Source organism: Pagrus pagrus (genome assembly GCF_965226575.1).
Source record: "Pagrus pagrus genome assembly, chromosome: 13".
Taxonomy (NCBI): domain Eukaryota; kingdom Metazoa; phylum Chordata; class Actinopteri; order Spariformes; family Sparidae; genus Pagrus; species Pagrus pagrus.
Genome location: NC_140197.1, coordinates 14,811,371 through 14,833,514, shown reverse-complemented (window position 1 = coordinate 14,833,514; position 22,144 = coordinate 14,811,371). Strand labels below are relative to the sequence as shown.

The window sequence follows — 22,144 nt, the reverse complement described above, 5'->3', positions numbered from 1 at the left end:
GGGCGTGCCGAAATATGTTGCATGCTGTCAGTTGTGACAAGAAAAATAGACTTTATGAACATATTGTTATGTTTATAGGCTTTTTCCCGATTATCCAGCCCCTTGAACCCGATGGTGTCATTAATGGATGTGTACACTTATGGCACTCTTAACACTGAAGCTTTTTTGTTTTCACGTATGACTTACTGTATGTCACAAATAAGAAAAACAGGATGAAAGAGATAATTTTCCTCTTTACTTTTATTTAATTATTTGTAAGAGATTCAGCAAATAAATACTGGAATCTTATCTCCATGGAAACGAGTGCGAAGAGCTGCAACATGGCTTTTAATAACGTCATAATAGATACAAAATTATGGGATATTAATTTAAATATCCAGCTTATTTTTCCTCTTTACATTTATTTAATTATTTGAAAGAGATTCAGCAAATAAATACTGGGATCTAATCGCCATGGAAACGAGTGCGACTGCTGTAACCACACCCCTTCCCTGACGTCATCGCGTCGGGCGGTGTACTTCCTGGTTACCTTGCGCCGCACTGCATGTTGTGGTAGGACTATTGACTGATTTGTTGTAGGGTATGGTACATTTTCTTCTTCGGCGAGACTGGATCGGCCGGCTTCGTCTAGCGCTCACTCTCTTCGGACTTCCGTATACCGTCTGCACCCCCGGAGTTAGGTACGTTATAGAACATTACGTTAAATACAAGGATTGAACTGGGAGCTACATTAAAGGACAGTTTCGGTTTTAAACTAACACTGTAATCGAAAGTGGACATAGTTATAGGCTGTAGCAGAGCCAGGCGATATGACTGAAGTCAATATATATAGACATAACCATTAGCTAACTGTTGATATCAATGTACAGTATATTAACGTGGCTTACGAGCAGAATATAGTCAAACTGTATTTAGAAATACAGTTTGACTATTAGACATTACATTTCATATTGATATGATAAATAGAACTATTATTATATCTATCATAGATATCATATCAATATGAAATGTAATGTCAAACAAAATTCAACAAATAATCATTCAGAATTAAAGTGAGTCAACAGATGTGTATTGCAGTATAACCGCATACATGTGTTTAAGTGACAAGCAGTCAAGAGTCTGCTTTCCTCCTGAATATGTGTTGTCAGTGAGTGACAGAAGATGCTGTTAGCACTTCATTTGCTGGATACCAGGAGGTCAAGGAGTCCAAGCTGCTGCAGGGAAAGCAGAGCAATGCTAATTTACTGGATTTCCACATCTCACATTTCCTCTCCTGCAGGCCTGCCGCTGTCTGCTCGGCGTCCCATCTCTTAAGTCAATCCATCAGATCCATCAGTACCAGTTGCTGTAACCTTTACGTGATGATGCCATCCTCAACGGTGCCTCACGTCAAGTCCAGATGCCCTCAGTATCCAGGTTCCAAAATCAAGCGCTTTGCCGTGCCTGATGACAAGGTGGACTGGAGTCAGAACTGGCCGCAGTATAGTCCGGTCAGCTACACAGACCAAGCAGTGTTAAAGAAGCCAGTGTGGGCGGATCCTGAAATTGGGTGAGCAACACTTGCCTGTTTTAAAGTGCATCAAGTCAATCAAAGTTGACATGAGGCATTATTACTGTTAAACATACTGTTAACAGAGTTTATTCATAGCAGTTTTGATGAGTTTTGCTTGTTTTGCAGCTCTTTCTCTCCAAAGTTCAACACTGTGGATGGTGGTGTGGACAGGACGAGCTTTGAGGGCCCCTACAAAGAGGATAAGGGAAAGCCACTGTAAGTTATCGGGCACTAAGAGAAATGGTTCCAACAAAATTTCCCCTGACATTGAGTTGGTTTAGCTCAAATGCTGGTTGTCCACATCTGCATTTAGTAATCTGAAAGCACTGAAGGCTAGAGAGCAGACCCCAAAAGACAGTGATATTAACAAGAGTGCTTAATGTGAGAGCAAACACTTACCTAATGTTGCTCTCACATATAGCAGCAGCAACCCTTTCATATTACAAGTGTGGGGCGGCTGTAGCTCAGGAGGTAGAGCGGGCCGTCCAGTAATTGGAAGGTCGCTGGTTTGAATCCCCGGCTCCCCCAGCTGCATGCCGAAGTATCCTTGAGCAAGATATTGAACCCCAGATTGCTCCTGACGAGCAGTTTGCACCTCTGCCATCAGTGTGTAAATGGGTGAATGTGAAACGTGTTGTAAAGTGCTTTGAGCGGTCAGTAGACTGGAAATGCTATAGAAATGCAAGTCCATTTACCATTGCAGGGAGTAATTCCATTAAATTTTAAAGCGACTACTTAATGAAGCTATAATACTGACATACAATAACGTCAGGCTGAGTACCCAAACCAGGGCTGTCAGTACAAATGTAAAGCCTGTAATTTGAAGTTTTACAACAGGCAAGATTAGTTGGTATATTAATTTTGATTTAGATTTTTTAATTTTGGCAAACAAATCTTCTTAGAACTGCTTCGAATTTACTTTCTGCTCATTTAGAAATCCTCGTGGACGCACAGGGGTGACTGGTAGAGGTTTGCTCGGAAGATGGGGACCCAATCACGCAGCAGATCCCATTGTCACCAGGTAGCTCCTTCTTTACTTTACATCCCAGTATTATCCAGATACTTGCTAACTGTAGTATATAGTTCATTACTCAACTCATTTACATAAGGAATTAATCAATGAAAAGTTGATTTTTTTTTATAAATCCATGATGTGTGGCACTGTCTGGCAGATGGAAAGTAGATGCCAAAGGAGCAAAGGTGAATCACTCTCTCACCAAGCGGCCTATCCTGCAGTTTGTGTCCATCAAGAGGAAAGACTGTGGGGAGTGGGCCATCCCTGGGGTTAGTGGCTTTTACATTTTTTTTTCAATCATTATTGATGAGCACTGTTATTCTTCCTTGTGTTTCTCTGCTACTTTGTGTCATTGTGCCTTGCTTTTTGCCTACCATAGGCTCACAGCTATTCAATAATATTGATCGACAACAGCCAAAAAGAAGCCACAGGCAGTGGTTTCAGGTATCTAAGACATTCCTGTGACTTGCTTGTTTTGTAGGGGATGGTAGATCCAGGGGAGCAGGTCTCTCTTACACTGCAGCGGGAGTTCTCGGAGGAGGCGTTGAACTCGTTGGCAGTCCCGACAGCGGAGAGAGCAAAAATTCAAGAACGCATCACTAATCTTTTCAAATCACCAGGGTTTCAGGTCAGCAACTGTCATCCTCTCACTTGTTTACTGTCACGTTTTAGTCAGCAAATGCCTCTATGAGGAAAACTAAGGCTCTGTTTACACCTTGGACTAACATTTATCTTTGGTGATCCAATCAAATTTGACAGCGCCAAGTACATCAGTTTACACCTGGAATTAAGTGACCACTTGTGATTGGATCTCACTTCCCCTCTCTATATGCAAATAATCACATACATCATTTCTGTTTGCAAGACAAAGAGCTTTGTCGTTTCGAATGACGAGAGACAGCGGTGAACCTCCTCTGCCAAAAAATTTAAAGAAGAATAAGAAAAAAACACTTGATAAACGTTAAATAAACTTTGTGAAACACTGTCTACAAAACATTCTTAACTAGTTGGGTTACACGTGGAGATTTTCTTTCTTTGTGTAAAAAAATAACCGTTTGTTCCAGTGACGTAGGTATACAGTGTATTTGCATATAGAGCGGAGAAGCGAGATCCGATCACATGAAGTCACTCGAGACACATTTGATGCCAGGCGTGAACTGACACGTATAAAGCTGTCCACTTGTGAGCGGATCACGAAGGAGGGATGATACTACCAAATGTTAACAGGCTAAATGTGTCTTGGGTGCATTCACACCTGTTGCGGACCTGCTGTTCACTTATGATCAGTTCAGCCGTGATGCATGTTAATGCCAGGTGTAAACGGGGCCCAAACTATCTTTTTTTCTCCTTCAGGTTTTCAAAGGCTACGTGGATGATCCTAGAAACACTGACAACGCTTGGATGGAGACAGTTGCTGTCAACCTCCACGATGAATCAGGTATCAGTGATGTGGAATCATGTATTTTTTTCCCATTTTAAAACGTGCTACATTGTCTCTCTTTGGACAACAAATAGTATGTTTTGTAGGGCCCTGACACGTCTTTGTTGTTACCACAGGCAACAGTGTGAGCGAGCTGCCGCTGCAAGCTGGAGATGATGCAGGACAAGTCCAGTGGGTTGATGTAGACTCGTCCTTCCCGCTCTACGCGAATCATTCCCATTTCCTGGAGCTGGTCGCCAAAGAGAGGAAAGCACACTGGTAACCAAGGACAAAAGACGATTTGTAACAATGAAGGAAACATTGAGAGTGTTACTGCTCTCAGTGTGCTGCGAGTCCTTGTGCATTTAGGATGTATAACACCCAACCTCATGTAAATCTTCCCTCACTAATTTAAACATAATTATCAGTAGTTATAAAAGTGAAAGCCTGAAGTGCATCTCATTAGTTTGACGCTCATGTATGTCCACGATACAGTTTACAGGAACATTGTGACAAATGTAGCAGAACTTATACAATTAATGAAACTAGCAGGTTGAAAGCTTGGCTGCAATTTCTGTTTCCCCACTTGGAAGAAACTTAGCATGAGCCTGTAAAACGCAAGATGCTGCTGAGTGGCACCCCGCATTATTTCTGTTGGCACGAATTATGCAAATGTATTCACTGTTAACAAGGATCACATTAACACAGCGTGATCATGGAAGAACAAACACAATGAGCTGCAATGAACATAGCACGTACTACATTAGCTTGAGTGTGATAAGGGGGGCAATCAAAATGAAACAAAGTGTAGACTCACTTTGATCTTTAAATATGAATGGACAATGAAGACGTGCTGGAGCTTCCCACACAGCCCAGCAGTGCGCCGAAGCTGAGCTCAGACCGGCTGAGGCTAGAGGACGAACATGTTCTCGAGTGGTAACAGACGGTGGGAAGCAAAGGCCGTTTCACACTCAACAGCCGGGCTTTATGAAACACATCAGTACGTGTCATCTCACTGCTGGGCATAGTTTGTGACGAGGCAGGGATGGAGGATTAAATGGCTCGTATCTGTTAGGACTGATGATGCAAACACTAACACATGGACACTTCTGTCAACAACAGACAAACAAGCTTGAATTAGTTTGAATAAGAGAAAGCTGCATGATTTTATGTTTCTTACTGTGAAATAACAAGAAGTCTTCTGGCTGAATTAACAGATTTCAAAAGATGTGATATGAATATTCTGTATGCTGTGTCCACTGGGTACTACTGGGAAAGGGAGAAGACGGCTGCTGCTGTAATTGGCTTTATCAAGTGGGAACCTCTTCCAAGAAAAACTTAATTGAATTAGGTCCACAATAGGTTTAGGAGGCACCACAGATCCTATAAGCCATTGCTCAGACCACAACATCTGTCTGCATGACGTGATATTAAATTCTATAAAGGCATGATACCAGCAGGTGTGTGTTACATTATATAGCACAATCTTAAAAATCTTCACATCTATGCTGATTCACTGTACATTCAGCTCTGGTGGACTCCCAGTTCTGCCAGGCCACCTACCAGCTCCACTGGAGCATTTACAGTAGAAGCACTTGATGCATTTGTTGTTGCAGGAAGGGTGAGTGTTTCCCATTCAGATTTCCCAACTTGTACCATTCAAATAGGCAAAATCCTCCGTTATTATGACCAGTGTTACATAAGGCTCTGCTGATTGGATGGTCTTTATATGCTATAATATGAAAATGAACCCAATACAAAAATTGCACTGAAAGTGTCTGAAACCCAAGTGTCTTATCTTATGTTTGTTGTTGGCTCACTTGAAATTGTAACTCATTGTGAATTTTTGACTTGATTTGTGCATTTTTCCTCAAAATATATGTGTCTTGAAAGTGATCACACTGTCTGTGGTGTTTTACATCTGTGTGTTTGTGTGAGTTGTGTGTTGCATCACAGCCTCCGCCATCCGTGTGTGAATGTTTGTGTGTGTGTGTGTGGATGGGTGAATATGGCAAGTGTTGTAAAGTGCTCTGAGCACTATATAAATGCAAGTCCAAAGACCACTTACTTCTTTATAATGGGTGTTCACATCTGTAATAATTGATGAAAGTCAGCATAATGTTTTCCTCAGTGGCGTCAAACCTGATAGATACCCTCCTCTCATACAGTATTATTACTGCAGCTATGGATATGTAAGGTCAATTCAGTAAGACGTGTGGTGGACAGTAGGTGAAAAAAGTATTTTAAAGCTGAGAACTACAAATTTTACAATTATAATTGTATTTGCACAGGTAGAATTGTGAGTTGTGTAACTGAGAGGTAAATGTGTTGGTCATTAAGACAAGGCCAAAAGAGCAGATGTCAAGGTGTCCTCACTTATTAATGGTTGTAAGCATTAATCTTTATCAACTGTGTAAACTTATTTGTTTCCAAACTGAGAAACACTATTTCATTCTCACCCTTCCCTGTTTATACATTTCTTAAAAATGTTTACAGTTTCTCTTATAATTGGAATTTTCTTATCTGCATCAGACATTTTTTTTCCAGTAAGACATAGAGGCAAACATGTATTCTGCTTTTTAGCTTTATAAACTGTCCATCTATACAAAACAATATTTAAAATATTTATTTATTAGCGGGTTTTTTCCCCCATTGAGTGTTTGTATCGGAAGAAAAATGGGTGTAATGTCCATGTGTGACACTCACGATTCAACGCTAGAACTACATTACCCAAAAGCCTGTGCGTCAAAAGCCGCCCTAGCTGACGACGTGGCCGAGGTGCTTCAACGGACCGGGGTGATTCAAACAAGGCAAACCGGCTTTGTTCAGTGCAAGTTCAGGGAGTCGTGAACTTCAGATGCTCTGACGAGTCTCTCCAGAAGTTTGATATCGTCACTGTGCAACAATGTCTGGGAAAATCAAGAACCGAAGTGCCGCGAACGCAGAATCGATTACTGGCGGCGTGTCCTGCGACGAGCGCATCTTGCGGGACTGTCATCAACTGTACACGGATACGGATAGCGGTGAGTTGGCTGACATATCATCTGCTGGACTCGAGCCTCGCCTGGGAATCGCTCCAGCATTCACTTAATTGATAAAACAGTTAAGCTAGCACGCTGTTTGCTGACTGAGGATTAGCTAGCTAACTTAAGTGACGTTAGCTCTGATGCAGGCAGCTAACCGTTAGCTAGCTGATGTTAATAGGCAAGGATTTAATTTGTAGTTTGGCTGACGTCGCACTAACCTGCGTTAATGCTAGTAAAATTAGCCACGCACAGTTGTAGCAGCATTGGCTTCAGTAAATAAGTAATTCTGAGTGAGGTACGTTTACAATGTTTGTGTAGCATTGCTCTGAATATACTGAGTTTTGGTACAGTTCAGGTCAGCTCACATGACACCGGTCAGCCAGGAGTGTCACTAAGATGTCCAGGTCCCTATAACATGGTACACCATTTCTTAAAATGCCAGCAATGCTTTTCCAAAAAAAATTTAAAAAATACTGACTGTTTGACTTAGTCCAACAGGTGCAACCTCCAGCACCATGATGGCTCAGTTTGATGGATGCATCCACTGAAGCCAGTCCACCAGTTGTAAAAATGGTTGTCAGTGATTGTTCAAGCTTCTTGGTTTTGTTCAGGATTGATCTCAGTAGCTGAATCCGTTGGTCTGAAACTGCTGCCACCCAGGAAAAAGATCACTGTGTTCCTGATGGGCAACCACTCTGCTGGGAAAAGCTCCTTCATCAACTGGTAAATATATTTTACATGTCCTAGAGGACTTCGCAGAGAGTCCGCAATGTCTGTCCACCCAAAAATCAAGCAATTCAACAACTAGGCAAACAAAGTGAAACAATAAAACAAAGAAAATAGAAATTGGCACACAACGGACAAGACATACAAGAGGTACTGCCTCCTTGGCACAGTTTGGACAGTAGACAAAAGTATTCACTACTACATCACTAAAGTATTTTGTGATTGGTTCCTTTTTTGTTATGCTTTGTTTTGTGTTTTGTCAGGTATGTGGAAGAGCACATCCAGCGCACTGGAGTGGCTATTGAGACCCAAGGCTTCAGCTTTGTTACAAGTGGGCGCAAGAGAGAATCTCTCACAGTGAGTGCAACAATGCGTTTATTGTTAAAACTTGTTAGTCATTCCTCATGATAACGACTTTTTATTGTAACTTAACGTAGTTCCTCTCTACTGCTTTCAATACGATTCTAAAACCTGGTTCACAAACTGACTGATCTTGTCTTTTTTTTTTTGTAGGGAAATGCCACCCTCCATCTATATCCACACTTCAAGCCTCTGCAGGAGTTCAAAGGTGAGATTTCAGCTCGGATCACAATCCTTCCCTGTTTTAGAGTCTTGCCACAATGATGCACTTTGTCTCCCCTCAGGCTGCCGCCTCACTGATCCATTCCCAAGTTCCCAGCATAGCATTTTGCTTTGTTGTTGTTCCTCCATTTGACAGATCATTGAGTGTTGTTTGTCTCTAGCCGGTTGAGGATGCAAAAACAACACAAATCGATCAGTGTGGCAGCATCCTCACACATCTTGTCCTTTTGAAATCACTGATGCAGCCATGACCCCCACAATCACTAGTACTGTGGAAAATAAACAGGGATGTTTATAACGTGTTACTCAAACAATCATTCAGGTTATTGTGCCGTCCAATAGATTAACTAATTTTAAAGTATACAGCTATGTGGCTTCAGTATAATGTCTCATCAGTATCAAACATCTGTAGTTAGAGTATCAACATCTGTAGTCCTTCCTGTTTTTCACCACAGTTCTGACCTTCTTGAATTTATTTCTAGGTGTTTCCGAGTACTTGGGTACAGAGATCTGCACGTCGAGACAGAAACGGTTCAGCCTGGTGACATTTGTGGATTCCCCGGGGTTGGTGGACGGTGATATGAAGTATCCCTTCGATGTGGATGAAGTTATTCTGTGGCTTGGTGGGTTGCCACTACTTGACCGTGTCTGTTTTTTGTTTTTTTTACTGTAGCTGTCAGTGGTCCCCTAAATCTTTTGCGGGAGCAGGTGTTGTGACACCAAGTTATTTTTAAATGGCATGAAGTAGCTCTGTAGAGATTTCTTGAATCTATGATTTCTCAAGTTAATGTGGAATATTGACCCCGCATTTTGGATTTTAGTTTCATCATGACTAGCTCTAGTCATGATGAGACTAAATCTAAAATTCTGGGTCCTGTTTCTTACTGGCTTTTCTTATTAGCTAAACTGAGATAGGTCCCTAAAAATAGAAATGGTCAATAGCTGGGAAACAAAACTGAAAACGGAGCCATTCTTGAAACGTTACGGAGAGTAGAGCTATTTTGGAGAACTAGAACTGAAACAACCTTTCTTCACAAACACTTTATTTCATTATCTGTCATCTTGACCAGACTGTTCTTTCCCACATGCCACCGGTGAGCTTTTTCCAGATTAACTGCTGGTCTCACCACTTTCTTCGTACTTCGTATTTGTCACTGTATGATGACACTGTGACATGATACTTAATTCTGTGTAAACACGAGAAACAAATATAAAGAAATAAGATCTATTCCATGCAATTTAATACAATAAGAATATATTGCACAATAGACATTTTGTGGAAAATAATGGTTCCTCCCACTGTCACTCTCAGGTGATCTCTGTGACCTGATCCTGGTCTTCTTTGACCCCATGGGTCAGGCTCTCTGCAAGCGCACCCTCAACATTGTGGAAAGCCTGAATGAGAAACACGGAGACAGACTGCGTTTTTACCTGAGCAAGGCTGACGAGGCCGGGGGAGAGTCTGACAGACAGGTATGAACAGCAGCAGCTCAGTTTGAAAGTTTGTGCTTTGAGAATGTCACCACTCTTCAGTGTTTGGGTTGAACAAAGCTGTTGTCAAGTCTCTTTGCTGATGCAGGTTTGGAAGTATGGACAATCACTTTAATAAAATGTAGTCCTTTTTAACCAAACTACCGGACTTTCTCTACATGATACTTCACAGGAGGAAGTGACACCTGTACCTGCTCTTTCTTCCTAATTTATTTCTTTGTCTTTCTGTGATTGGCTGTCTCAGAGAGTAATGATGCAGATTGTTCAGGAGCTCTGTAAGCGACCGGGACTCAACAAATGTGGTTTTGACATGCCCACCATCTACATTCCTAATCCAAATAAGGTACGGGTTGTACTCTCAGTGAGTTCTAGGTGATTGCCTACTTTTTCATTCCTTTGCCCCCTTAACCTATTCATTACTTATAATTGTATCTTCCGTCTGTGTTCCTCTTAGCCAAGTCGCTGCGTCAACCAGATTGAGGAGGTGTGTCGCACCATTGAGAAAACTATTAACCAAACAGTCCAGAATACACTCAACTCCCTGGAGAAGGACTGTGAGCTCATCAGCGAGGCCATCACTGATACGCTCATAAATGACAGGTAACATACAGAAACACTTTGTGCTACAGACTGTAAAAACTGCTGCTATATAGGTTACTTGCTAAAGACAGTTTCATTGATAGCTATTCATTTTAAGCAGATATTTCAGACTAGTGGGACACACAGTAGCCTTCAGAGAATAACCCTGACCTTTACTCTCACAGGCAGACCAGTTCTGGGAACCGACGGGCACGTTGTAAGAGCTGCTTCCTGACTCTGCTGGGCTTCACCGTCCCCATGGCTCTGATGGCCTTACTGGTACTGGGCGCTCTGTCCAAGGAGCTGCTGGAGATGGCTCTGGGCCCCGAGGGCAGAGACACACTCTCACTCTACATGGTGAGTGTTAAAGTGACCGTTAACCGGTGTGTTGAAATTGTTGCTTAGGCAACTTATAAAGAAGTCTAATTTAGCTTCTCTTTTTATGCACAGATTCCCGTAGTGAAAGTATTTGACTCGCTCTCTGTGGAGCAGAAGATGTACGGCGGTGTCGGGATGGTCCTTCTCTCCTTCCTCCTGCTCATCATAGCGCGTTTTGCCTTCAGGTACGAGAGTGAGAGCTCAGCACTTTCGCAGCTTTTAGTCTGATTTGTTTCATTTAATGTAAACACTTAGTCTTAATTTCACCTTTTTTTAATTGTAGCTCTGCCGCTTTAATTTTCCCTTGTGTAATGAACATAATCTATATTAATTGGCTGCATGTGATTTTTATTTTCTCACTCACATATCTTAACGTCAGCTTGTGTGTTAATAACAAATCTTATCAAGTTCTTTGAGGCGTTTCCATTGAATTCTTTGCAGGACTAAACCAACTCTGTCGGGCAAACAGAAAAGGCAACTGCAGGAGAAGCTTGAGTACGTTCAGGAGGTGGTCAAGACCAAAAAGGTATTGGTATTATTATTATTATTATTATTATTATTATCAAGTTCTGAAATCTCCTCAAAAGCACTTCATAAATGCTCTATATTGCAACAGTATTGTATGAATGACTGTTGATACTTGAGATTTATGACAGATAATGATCAGTAATGTGGTTATAATGACTTGGTAAAGGCAAGTAGTGTAACAAGTTCAAATCAGCCATTAAAATAAGCATAAGACAACACTCATGCCATAAACTCATGTTGTCGTTGCTATTTATTATCTCAGGATTTATTATATATTGCACACGTCATGTACACACACTCACATTTTCTGTATATAGTATGTTTATCTTTATTCTAATAGTTTTTTATTATATTTTCTATTCAAATTGTTATTTTATTCTTTCCAATATCTCTTTATTATTGTCTCTATTTTTTGAGACTGCTGCTACTTATTTCCCTCTGTACTGCTGTGTTAGCTGCAAATTTCTCCCAAGCGGGATCAATAAAGTAACATCTTATCTTATCTTATATAAAACGATATCCAAAATCTAGGACGATATGTAGCCTCATATATCACAATATTGATACAATATCGATATATTGCCCAGCCCTAGTACTGCCAATACAAAAGCAGTATTATTTGGGTGTGTTTTAACCGTCTTATTCTTTCCCTCTAGAAAAAGCTGTATGAAGAATACCTTCGCCAGAGTGTCAGCGATCATGATATGGACTTGTAAAGAAAGACGGAGATGTACACAAAGATTCAGCATCCCCACACTGATGTAGGACCATATGAAATCAAAGTATTGCCACAGTTTCCAATCTGCCATCACGAGACTCTGACCACTCACTGCGGATGTAAAGATATAAGCACTTGGTACTCTCCTAGAAACTCATCCAAGATGTGGTGCTTTGGTTACTGTGTAAAGTCGGTTTACCTGTTAGATGATGTTACCTCTGCAAACATTCTTAAACCACACTACCTGCAGATAAGTAGAGATAGTTAAATGGCAAATTAGCTTTTGTTACTGATCACTTATTTGTTGTTGTGAGCATTTATAAACATGTATTCTGTGCCTCTGCTCCACTCAAAGGATTTCAGGCTTATACCACTTTAAGATATTTAAGAATTTTCAAACTATTTATAATATTTCTTTATCAGAGAAACTGTATTTTGGTTAAACGGCTTAGAGCACTGTTTGACATGAGTCACTTTGTATGAGTTACTGTTTTTGAAGACTTTCACCAGCATTTTATACAGTACTTTTGAAGGGTTGCTATCACGAAGTCACAGTTTTGGTATTATATCAGGAATGTCTGTGGTATTAGCTTATATATATATATATATAGAGTATTCAATTATCAGCACAACTCCTGTTATGGAAGTAAATGAAGATTGTGAGCCAGCAGTCGAACATTTTATCATGGACCAGTTCCACTTTTTGTATTTTCTTGTTCTACATTGTGACCATGTTTTTAATTACAACTGAATTAAATAAAAAAAAAAACAATGTCCAGTATCGGAGGTGTTGAGGTTTTTTCTAGACTTTAAGCTTTGAACTTGCTCTGAACAAATCTTCACCTTTTTAAAATTGTGCATCAACTCTTGATTTCCCCTTCGAAAGGTAGTCAAGACGTGATGCTCCGCCTGTGTTTTGAACGCCTGGGTGACTCCTTTTTTGAAAAATGATGTAACTAATACGACCGTCATACATTTTGCTTCTCCACATTTCTTCTCTGCTTCAGACATTTGTTCTTGCCACACCCTGTTTGACTGTAAATAGACTAGGCAGAGGCATTGATGCATGAATTCCAAGATATCAGATTACTAAAAGAAGAGATGAAAATCGAAGAGAGGCATGGAAGAGTATGAGGGCTGGAAACACGAGTGGAGTCACTACTATTGATAGGTCCACAGTTTTTGGCCATATATATGGCCATATTTATGGCCAAGGATTCTGCTGTAATCACAGATTGATAACCGAAGCTAAAAAAAAACCATGTGCCTTCGCCATTTCAAGTGGTTTCCACAGAGTCCAGTGGTCTTTATTGAAAACCAAACACAGGAAACCATGAACCTTGTGTAGTTATGCCTTTGTTACGCAGAGGAAGCAGGTGCAGAAGGAATGAACTGCAAAGCTGCTGCTAGCAGAATACAGTTTCCTCCTTTCAAGGGTAACATTTAGCTTGGATTTTGACATCTCTCATAATAATATCACTTTTTGTTTATTAATTAGAGTTTTGCTCTTATACTAGGAAGAGGGGAAATGAAGTACTTAGTATTTAGTTGATAATTTGGCATGACTGTATCATGCACATGCACTACATAATAACATAACCTTCGACCTTCTCTGTGCAGTGTAACAGAGGACATCATATCATATCAGCACACTGTATGAAAAGTGACCTGCCTGCCACAGAGGAGACATTATTCTGCGAGATGTGACAGCCAGAGCTGATAACACTCAGCCAAAGCTCATTTTGCACTTTGCACTTGCAGACAGCACTGTGAGAAGGACACACTTCAGTGAGCACGGTTCTGTGATGAGTTAAATTTGGTTGGTTGGAGGAATTGGACACAGCAGCATCTTTCATGACACAAGAGGCCAAGTGACACCATTTATGAGCAGCAGGTCCCTCGTCCTGTGCAGAACAAAAACACAAGCTGTGCAGAGACGATTACAGCCTGTTAAAAAATGTTGATCCGCATTACACCCTTCAAGATACAGAAGTGTACACTGACCCCTTCACTTTAAATAACAAAAACTCAAGAATCAGCCAAACCGCAAAGGAGGCAATACCTCAAATGCAAGTGAATTTAGAAAAAGGAGATGTGATTTGCTGCCTTTATTTTGAAAATGATTTTTCCAGACTCCAGATAGGCAACAGGGTTGAGTACTTCCACAGCTTCAGGGTCATGTAATAATATTAAAAGCTTTTAAAAGCAATTAAAATCTCCAATATATATATATATATATATATATATATCTTGGAGAGTTAAAGGACCAGTTTCAAAAATATTGTATCTAATTTGAATAGGAAGAGGAAAATCAGTCATTCCTGTATCTCAATGCAATGAAGAATATGTTCAATAAATACATATTATACATTATTTGGTGTCATTACTGTGATAGGCAGCACACAGTGTTGCTCTCAATGTGGTTCAGTGACCTCCAGTGGTCACCACACAGTGGACATGGCCGGATAGTTGATGTCCAGGGTGTGGCAGTCACTAAATGCAAACATGTCACCGCTTTTATTGTCATTTAACCACCTTTAAAAACAGCTAAATTAAACGCAGGCTAACACTGCAGGCGGACAGGGAAAGGTATTTGCGAACAGGAAGCCGGTTGACGTGATTTCCGCAGGCTTACAGACCGGGGAAAGTTGTTTCCTGAAGTTGACACCACTGATATTCTCCTCCACACCAGCAGCCCCGGTGCTCTGGCACAAAATGACTGGGACAGCTTTCTGGGACTCTTTTTTGTAGGACGGTTCGTGTCGACAGGCGGCCGCGGCCGGTGAACGCTGTCTGACGGGAAGATGAGCTCCAAGAGTGAAGACACAGGTAATAAAAACTGCAAAGTTCAACTTTAATCTGCCCCACGTCTAACGGGACTGGTCGTGAGGGTTTAATGGCCTCGTTACGACATGTGGTTTAGTAAACATTAACGTTGATTTGCTGCTTGTTGTCACCGTGAGTACAACCTGTTGAAGCGGCTCGGGTCACATAACCGTTAAACGGCCTGTTAGCATCGCTGACCGTAGAAATGAACGGGCGATGCTAGCTGCTAGCTAACACTTTAGCCGATTAACTGTATGCAGACTGGGGTCGGGGGACTTCTGTAACCACCGAGGACAGCTCAGCCCACAGTGAGTTTAAGCTAACTTAACCCAGCTCAGTATGAATACACTAAGTCAGTGATATTACTACTGCACATAGTCATGTTTTCTTAAAATAAATGCACCTCTGATGTTAGCTAACGGGAGATATGCAGCCTCTGACAGCTAGCTTCTGTAGCAAGTTTTCACCAGGTTGTTGAAAAAGGAGCAACAAGTGTCCAACATAAGAAGACAGGACCTTTAGCAACAAATGACAATGACAGCAATAATTGATAAAGCATCAGTTTGTGTTTGTCTGGGGTCTGGAGCTCTGACAACTTAATAATCACTGTCATATACAATCACACTTATTACTTACTAATGTGTTTTCCATTGAAGAGGGGGGTAACTTCTTTATCTCTTCCTCTTTATTTCACTTGTCTTACAAAGCAGTGATAGAAATAATCACAGTAATCACAGCTGATAAGAAATATGAAAAAGTGTACAACTATTACATGAATCAAGATAATAACAGTAGTACTCACAATAACAATAATAATAATAATTATAACAATGCAAAAAAATAAATAAGATAAAACATGACAGGGGTCAGTATGTATGTATGTCAAAGTAACTTAGGTTAAAACCAACTTTATACTGTTTATTTGTTCGTCTATATAACATATAAAACACAAGATATCTACTTATTTGCCGCAACAACAATACTTGTCACAATGGGTAATATTAGTTTGCAGCAAACTAACACCGTTTTTACACTTACTTTAGTAACAATGAAGATATAAAGGCAACTATTTTTTTTTTTAGTTTTTGTTTATTTACCAGTCAGTCATTTAAATAATCAGATAGGTTCAGTTTCCTTATTGATCTCCTGGGGCACTAAAACAATGTAAACAATTGGTTGTGTGTAAGAATGTGGTCAGGTGCTGTCATTCAGGGTTGAATCCTTGTTCATGAAAATGTTTGTCAAAGTACACATGCACACTATGACATAAGTGGCATACCCGTACAATTAAATGATTTGTAAGCAACTTTCAGACAGCACTAACAAGGATGACATAAACATGCTTTGAAGCTTTACAAAACTGAACAATGCCAGGAATTTAGAGTTTCTTCCTGCAGAGTTCTCAGTGTATAGATCGAGCACACAAGTCCAGCTGTCTTCTTATCTTATTGTAAGGTATTTACAGATCTTTTAATCACGTCACCTCACTGTTTCCCATATTTGTGTGATTCCAGCCAGACTGATACAAACATTCTCAAGCCAACACAATGAAGGCAAAGCACAGCAACCTGTTTTATCATTTTCAGAGACGAGCCTGTGGGCCCAGCTAGCCGAGTGCCGAGCTCAGGTCGAACACTGGCAGGGCGTGGCGACGATCTGTGAGCTGAGCAAACAGGAGGAACTGGCAGAGCTGCAAAAACAATGTGATCAAGAGATCCAGTCTCTGCAGGAGGCTCTCAGAGGTCAGTACGTATGTTTGTCTGTTTGTGTTTGTGTTTGTGTGACTGTCCTTGTGTACAAATGATCGAATTTCACACAATAACACAGTATCTTGTTTGGTGTTTTTGTAAGGAGAAAGATGTGTGTCAAAGCTGCAATGATTAGTCGATTAATCGTAGAAAAGTAGATCAAACGAAAATGAATAAACTATTTTGATGACTTATTAATCGTTTCAATCATTTTTCAAGTAAAAATGTGAAACATTTGCTGGTTCCAGCTTCTTAAATCAAAGGATTTGCTGCTTTTTATGTCATTTATGATAATAAAATGAAGAGTCTTTGGGTTTTGGATTGTTGGTTGGATTCAAACACTCTGTATTCAGTAAGTCCTCAAGGTAATGCAAATAGTTGTAAGTAAGACCGAGTTAGAGTTTAACATTGTGTCGACAAACACAAGAGAAACAAATAGAGTAACAGCATATCATAAATAAAATTATACAGTTCAAACAAGAAAAATACACTTGTGTATGTGTCACTATTTTGAGATAAGTTGTAATCCTGCTTTGGTAAGAGGTTTAGCAGGATATACAAGTATCAGCAACTGTGACAGCTTTTGTTGTCATTCAACAAATAAGAGGTCTGTAAGGATCGCCTGAGAGAGCTTGACTTTCGTTTTTAATCCAGTAGGATATGTGTTGACATGCTGCACCTTCACAATTTCTAAGAAAAAGTAAAATATGCAATTCAACTGTTGTTTGTTTGAGCATATTTAGTGTAAAGAGGGCATTATTACAGAAGGACCTCCATCGCATATCATCTTTTAATCTTTTTTTAGACAATGGTAATTCTTTTTTTTTTAAAAAAGGAACAGCTGAAGGCTTTTTCGTTTTCAATTTTATTTCCTGTTTTTGCCATTTCCAATTGAAGCCAGACTACTAAAATAATATGAACTTCACTGTTGACAAAGCGGAGAAAGAGCAAATATTGGTATGTGGCCAAGGTATTCCATAAAGTAAAAGGTCATGAGAGGACAGGGAAAAGGTTACATGTCTGGTAAGTTATGCTCCTTTTTAAAAACAATGAAAGTTTGCTATATTTTTATAACTTTAAAGTTAAAATGTAATCTTAAATGCAGCAGGTATGTTGTGGCCTTATAAATAGCTTTTTTGTAGTCTCCACAATTGAGGCAAACCGTATATCGTTCATCTGGAGGATTGTATGGTTTCATCATTATTTCGTTATGCTCTTGTGTTTACAGAGACAGCAGCGCAGTATGAGGCCAGGATATCTGTTCTCCAGTCTCAGCCTGTGGAGTGGAGGAGAGCCAGCGGACAGAACGTGGTCAGTGTTAAACTTTATCTTCTCTCTACAATTGTTTCAAAATGTTCTGGACTTGATCCCAACAGTTGTTTATCTCTCCTTGTTAGATCAGTGGAAGGAAAGCCAGGATGGACGCAGAAGGCGGCATTAACGAATCGGCAACACCGATCACCAACAGCCAGTCAGAGGCCGAGTCTATGGCATCGCCAGACAGGACGCACAACCAACCAGCGGAGCTCGAAGCGGTGGCGGAGGGAGAAGGGGCGGCGCTCACAGCAGACGGGTATTTTTCGCTGCGACACTGCGACTCTGCCTCGTTGTCCTCCTTCTCCTTAGACACGCCCTCTCTGCCCAGAAAACTCCACGCTCAGGACGACACCGATTCTCTGGTCTCCACGGGAACTCTGGTGCCTGAAGCCATCTACCTGCCGCCGGCTGGACACCGGCTGGTCACGCACAGCGACTGGGATTCACTCAACGCTCAGGTACAGATTTTAAATGAACGCTTTTATTAAATCACTTCATCTTATATCACACAAATCCACCGGGCGGAATTCAGTTTTAGGCTGCAAAGATCATTCACACTTATGTATATCCATAGAAAGAGCAACCTTCCCAAGGCACATGACCTTCTGGGGTAATAAGGGGGTGTGGTGTGTTGAACAGGTGTCAGAGCTGCGAGGGGAGGTGAGTCGGTTGGAGGCTGAGAAGGAGGAGCTTGAGAAAGAACTGGATACACAGACCAAGCACACGCACAAACAGGTGAGTGTGTATACAGTGAGCCCCAGTCACACACACACACACACACACACACACACACACACACACACACACACACACATAGACATGCTAATTTGTTTGTGTGTGTGTTCAGGTATCAATGCTCCAGTGTCAGGTCCATACTTCAGAGGCCCTCCTCCAGGATTTGCAGAAATCTTTTAGCCAATCACAGAATGCAGTCCAGAGTCGGCTGGTAAGTGATATGATGTCGATCCTACAAAGTGTGTGTGTCTGTGTCAGTTGAAGTATATTTTAGAATTTTGGGAAATCCACTTATTTGTTCTTGCTGAGAGTTATGTCACGGCTGTACATTAAATATAAAGCTACAGCCAGTTAGCTTAGCTTATCTCGCCTTGGCTTAGTGTAAGAGTGGAAACGAGTGGGAAGCAATAACCTGTCTAAAGCTACAGTAACACAATCTGCTTTCAAGCACCTCTAAAGATCTCTGGTTAACATATTATATCATCTATCCTCTGTTAAATCTAAGTGTAAAAATGACAAGTTGTGGCTTGAGGGGTGCTAGACTATTTCTTGGAGGGGCACAGTGGCTATGAGTGTCATCACCTTGAAGTTGCTAGGCAACCAGAACCTTACCAAGAAAAAGTCTGGCACATCACCCCCGTAAAAACACGAATATGTTGTTTTTACATTTCAGTTAGGGTTAGGACAGACTACACGAACAGAGCAGATTAAACAAATGAAACACAAAATGTTAATTAGTGAGCTTTAGAGGTACTTTTTGGTTGATTTTGTTACCTTTTGACAGAGCCACTGTCTGTATAGTTTACCCATAAGGTAGTTGTGAGTTGGTGCTTACATGTCATTCAGTAGGAGTAGGTGTTCAAATTTGAATTTTGTGTCCAGGCAGAGTTATCCTTTTCCCAGAGGAAGATGTGCAGTGAGCTGTCCAGACTGAAAGGAGAGGAGGTTGAGGATGAGGCGCCAGAGTCCAGCTCATCATTCCCAGCAACTCTGCAGGTACGATTACTCTTCTATAATTTAATTCACAGTTGATCTGCCCTCTGAGGACTGCTGGAAAGAAGAATAGTTTCACATGGCATTGTAACAAGGAACAGAAACCTGTGAGATGCTTGGTTATGGGACTTTCCTTTCGTTAGGTGCAACTGCTCTGTTTCGATAGCTGCTAGGGTGACATTTTGAATATCTGCTGTTGGTTTAAAATGTTAAAAGCAGTCACTGTGTGAGTCTCCTGCTTATAGTGTCAGTGTCAGTATCTGACTGTTGTTGTGTAACCTGCAGGGGGCTCACTGTGAGGAGCGTCTCCGCATCGAGATCGTCAACCTGAGGGAGCAGCTGGACACCCGGACGGAGGAGAATGGTCTGTGGATTATATTATTATCATTTAGGGAAGGATTTCAACACTGATGTCTTGACACTTAAACATTTTTTTATTCTGTCTCTCTCTTCCTGGATGCTCCCATTCCTAAACTGTCAACAGAAGTTTTAGAAGGTGAGTAAACAACTCACGCTTTATTGTTAGTTAGGGCCGTTAGTAGGTATTGTGACTGGTGTAGGGTTACATTTCATGCAGATTCATTTCACCTTTAACCTTTGTATCATCTTTGTTGAGTACATTGTCATCTTAAGCAACAGAACTGATGATTAAAATGAAGAAAACTGGAATTGTTCTTCAACAATCAAAGGGCCTTTTTGTTCATGGTTTCTTGTTTGTGATTGTGAGCGCAGTTCAGCTGTCCAGTCTGAAGACGGAGACGGAGAGGATCCAGGCTCAAAAGGACCAGTTGCAGGCTGACCTTGTGGCCTGCCGCACTGAACTGGAAGCCCTGCGGGTGGCGCTCTCTCATCTTCAGAACACCAGCAAGGCCGTCAGTAATGATAAAGTAAGTCCAGCCTGCTCTTTAAGCAATGTTGTGACTGTTGATGCTCGCTAGTATTTAAATAATGAGAAAACAAGCGTGACACATAGTCCATTGTTGTTTGATCCACTAGGAGTTGCAAAAGCGACACATTTTCACATGTCAAACTGATTTTTCTGTGGCTTTCAGGCGGCCCTGCAGCAGCAGTGTCTGGAGCTGCGTAGCCAAGTGATTAGTATGCGCTCCCAGGTGGACACCAGCCAGACTGTACAGAGGGACTTTGTGCAGCTCTCCCAGTCGCTGCAGGTAAGAAGCAAGTTTTAGAAGTTAGACTGTGTGGAGGAGTGATGGTAAAAAAAACCTGAATAAATGAAATTGGTCAAACTTTTTCTTGCACTTGCAGAAATGTTAATCAGTTCAAACAACTTGATATTTCACTTGCCCTTCAGGTGAAGCTGGAGTTAATTCGACAGGCTGAGAGTCTGGAACAAGTCAAGGAAATCCTGGAAGAGGGAGTCAGTGAAGCTGGTTCCTCCCCTGCAGATGCCTCATGAGTCAGAGAGAGTCACGTTGGAACCAAAGAGCAAAGACCAAGAGAAAACATTCCACGAGGGACTGATGGAGACCGGTCACCATCATGAAACATGAAATACTGTCGTGACTACTGGGATTATCACAGCTGGTGCTGCTAGTACTTGTAACACTGGATGGATTCTCCTGAACAGACATTTTTTGTATTTTTCAGAGATGATGGTTTGGTGTCAGGGACCAAAGTGATTTTTGATGAACCGTGATAGCTCTGGGGACACTGTAGAAATGTTTTCCTACATCCAGTTACACATTTATTTCCATACTAACATATATGTAAATGCATTATGTAGATAACACTGACATGACTCCAGTGAAACACTCAACAGTCCAACAGTTATTTTGCACTGTAAAAAAACTACACGATCATTTTCTCCAGGCAAACTTTTCTGTGAAGAAGGACCTCTAAAAGCAATGCATCACCATGCAATAACGACGTGATACAAAGTAGAAAAAGTCTCCTAAATGAACTGCGTTTCAGACAGGATCTTTTAATTATATGCATTTATTTGTTGTCTTTGTTTTCAGATAAACATTGTTAACTGTTCTTGTTCTTACTACGACCATACTAGCTTTTAGACTCAAGCAAATTTATGATTGTGGATGAGGAAAGAAGCGGAGTAAAAATCAATGAAGAAATGTGAATATCCAACACTTTGTCAGCTTGTTTTGTGTTCAAACAAATTAAAGGGAGGCTGTCACATTCTTTCCTTTAACCTTTGAGTTCATTATCAGTATGCTATGATAAAGTTTCTCTACCGCGGGCATAAAACTCCATGCAAATTTGCTTAATATGCTCACAGGATCACAGGAAATTAATAAGACTGATATGCGTGATATATTTCTTAGACTGAATTATTTAATAACACAGTAAATGAGGGTTTCATATACTGCCTTTAAACATTTCGTAATACATACAGCAACTTGAAAAAACTCTCTTAAACCAAACTCCAGTCATAAATTTACTTCTTTTGTCAATGTGTTGACGAAGGCTTCTGTTTGAGCAGAGCAGAGACCTCTTGGGAAATGGTGTGAAACGTATTATAAGAGCAGATTTAA

At 40.8% G+C, this 22,144-nt stretch overlaps 3 protein-coding genes across 3 annotated transcripts; all 3 read left to right on the top strand.

Annotated features, from left to right (window-relative positions):
- The first annotated feature begins 496 nt into the window (after window positions 1-496).
- On the top strand, window positions 497-5,883 carry nudt9 (nudix (nucleoside diphosphate linked moiety X)-type motif 9). Its single transcript, XM_084371547.1, has 8 exons — window positions 497-680; window positions 1,280-1,549; window positions 1,679-1,768; window positions 2,487-2,573; window positions 2,725-2,836; window positions 3,049-3,195; window positions 3,921-4,005; window positions 4,125-5,883. The coding sequence occupies exons 1-8, from the start codon at window positions 583-585 to the stop codon at window positions 4,268-4,270; spliced, it is 1,035 nt and encodes a 344-aa protein (XP_084227673.1). The 5' UTR covers window positions 497-582; the 3' UTR covers window positions 4,271-5,883.
- An 855-nt stretch (window positions 5,884-6,738) lies between these two features.
- On the top strand, window positions 6,739-12,796 carry LOC311267972 (uncharacterized protein). Its single transcript, XM_084371246.1, has 12 exons — window positions 6,739-7,010; window positions 7,625-7,736; window positions 8,003-8,096; window positions 8,253-8,307; window positions 8,804-8,944; window positions 9,634-9,794; window positions 10,057-10,155; window positions 10,267-10,412; window positions 10,577-10,748; window positions 10,842-10,954; window positions 11,211-11,295; window positions 11,954-12,796. Exons 1-12 carry the CDS (start codon window positions 6,893-6,895, stop codon window positions 12,011-12,013), a joined length of 1,356 nt encoding a protein of 451 aa, XP_084227372.1. The 5' UTR covers window positions 6,739-6,892; the 3' UTR covers window positions 12,014-12,796.
- A 1,687-nt stretch (window positions 12,797-14,483) lies between these two features.
- Window positions 14,484-21,791, top strand: rabep2 (rabaptin, RAB GTPase binding effector protein 2). The gene is made up of 12 exons (XM_084370481.1): window positions 14,484-14,844; window positions 16,428-16,583; window positions 17,818-17,900; window positions 17,987-18,364; window positions 18,546-18,641; window positions 18,754-18,852; window positions 19,524-19,637; window positions 19,920-19,998; window positions 20,119-20,130; window positions 20,367-20,521; window positions 20,687-20,803; window positions 20,947-21,791. The coding sequence occupies exons 1-12, from the start codon at window positions 14,820-14,822 to the stop codon at window positions 21,049-21,051; spliced, it is 1,419 nt and encodes a 472-aa protein (XP_084226607.1). The 5' UTR covers window positions 14,484-14,819; the 3' UTR covers window positions 21,052-21,791.
- Window positions 21,792-22,144: the final 353 nt, after the last annotated feature.

Bases quoted from the DNA above. Each gene is read 5' to 3' on its own strand.
- nudt9 (XM_084371547.1), top strand. From the start codon at position 583: ATGGTACATTTTCTTCTTCGGCGAGACTGGATCGGCCGGCTTCGTCTA. The intron at 1,769-2,486 runs GTAAGTTATCGG...CTGCTCATTTAG, and splicing joins GAGGATAAGGGAAAGCCACT to AAATCCTCGTGGACGCACAG. The intron at 2,574-2,724 runs GTAGCTCCTTCT...ACTGTCTGGCAG, and splicing joins GCAGATCCCATTGTCACCAG to ATGGAAAGTAGATGCCAAAG.
- LOC311267972 (XM_084371246.1), top strand. From the start codon at position 6,893: ATGTCTGGGAAAATCAAGAACCGAAGTGCCGCGAACGCAGAATCGATT. The intron at 8,945-9,633 runs GTGGGTTGCCAC...TGTCACTCTCAG, and splicing joins TGAAGTTATTCTGTGGCTTG to GTGATCTCTGTGACCTGATC. The intron at 10,156-10,266 runs GTACGGGTTGTA...TGTTCCTCTTAG, and splicing joins ACATTCCTAATCCAAATAAG to CCAAGTCGCTGCGTCAACCA.
- rabep2 (XM_084370481.1), top strand. From the start codon at position 14,820: ATGAGCTCCAAGAGTGAAGACACAG. The intron at 18,642-18,753 runs GTGAGTGTGTAT...GTGTGTGTTCAG, and splicing joins CCAAGCACACGCACAAACAG to GTATCAATGCTCCAGTGTCA. The intron at 20,522-20,686 runs GTAAGTCCAGCC...TGTGGCTTTCAG, and splicing joins AGGCCGTCAGTAATGATAAA to GCGGCCCTGCAGCAGCAGTG.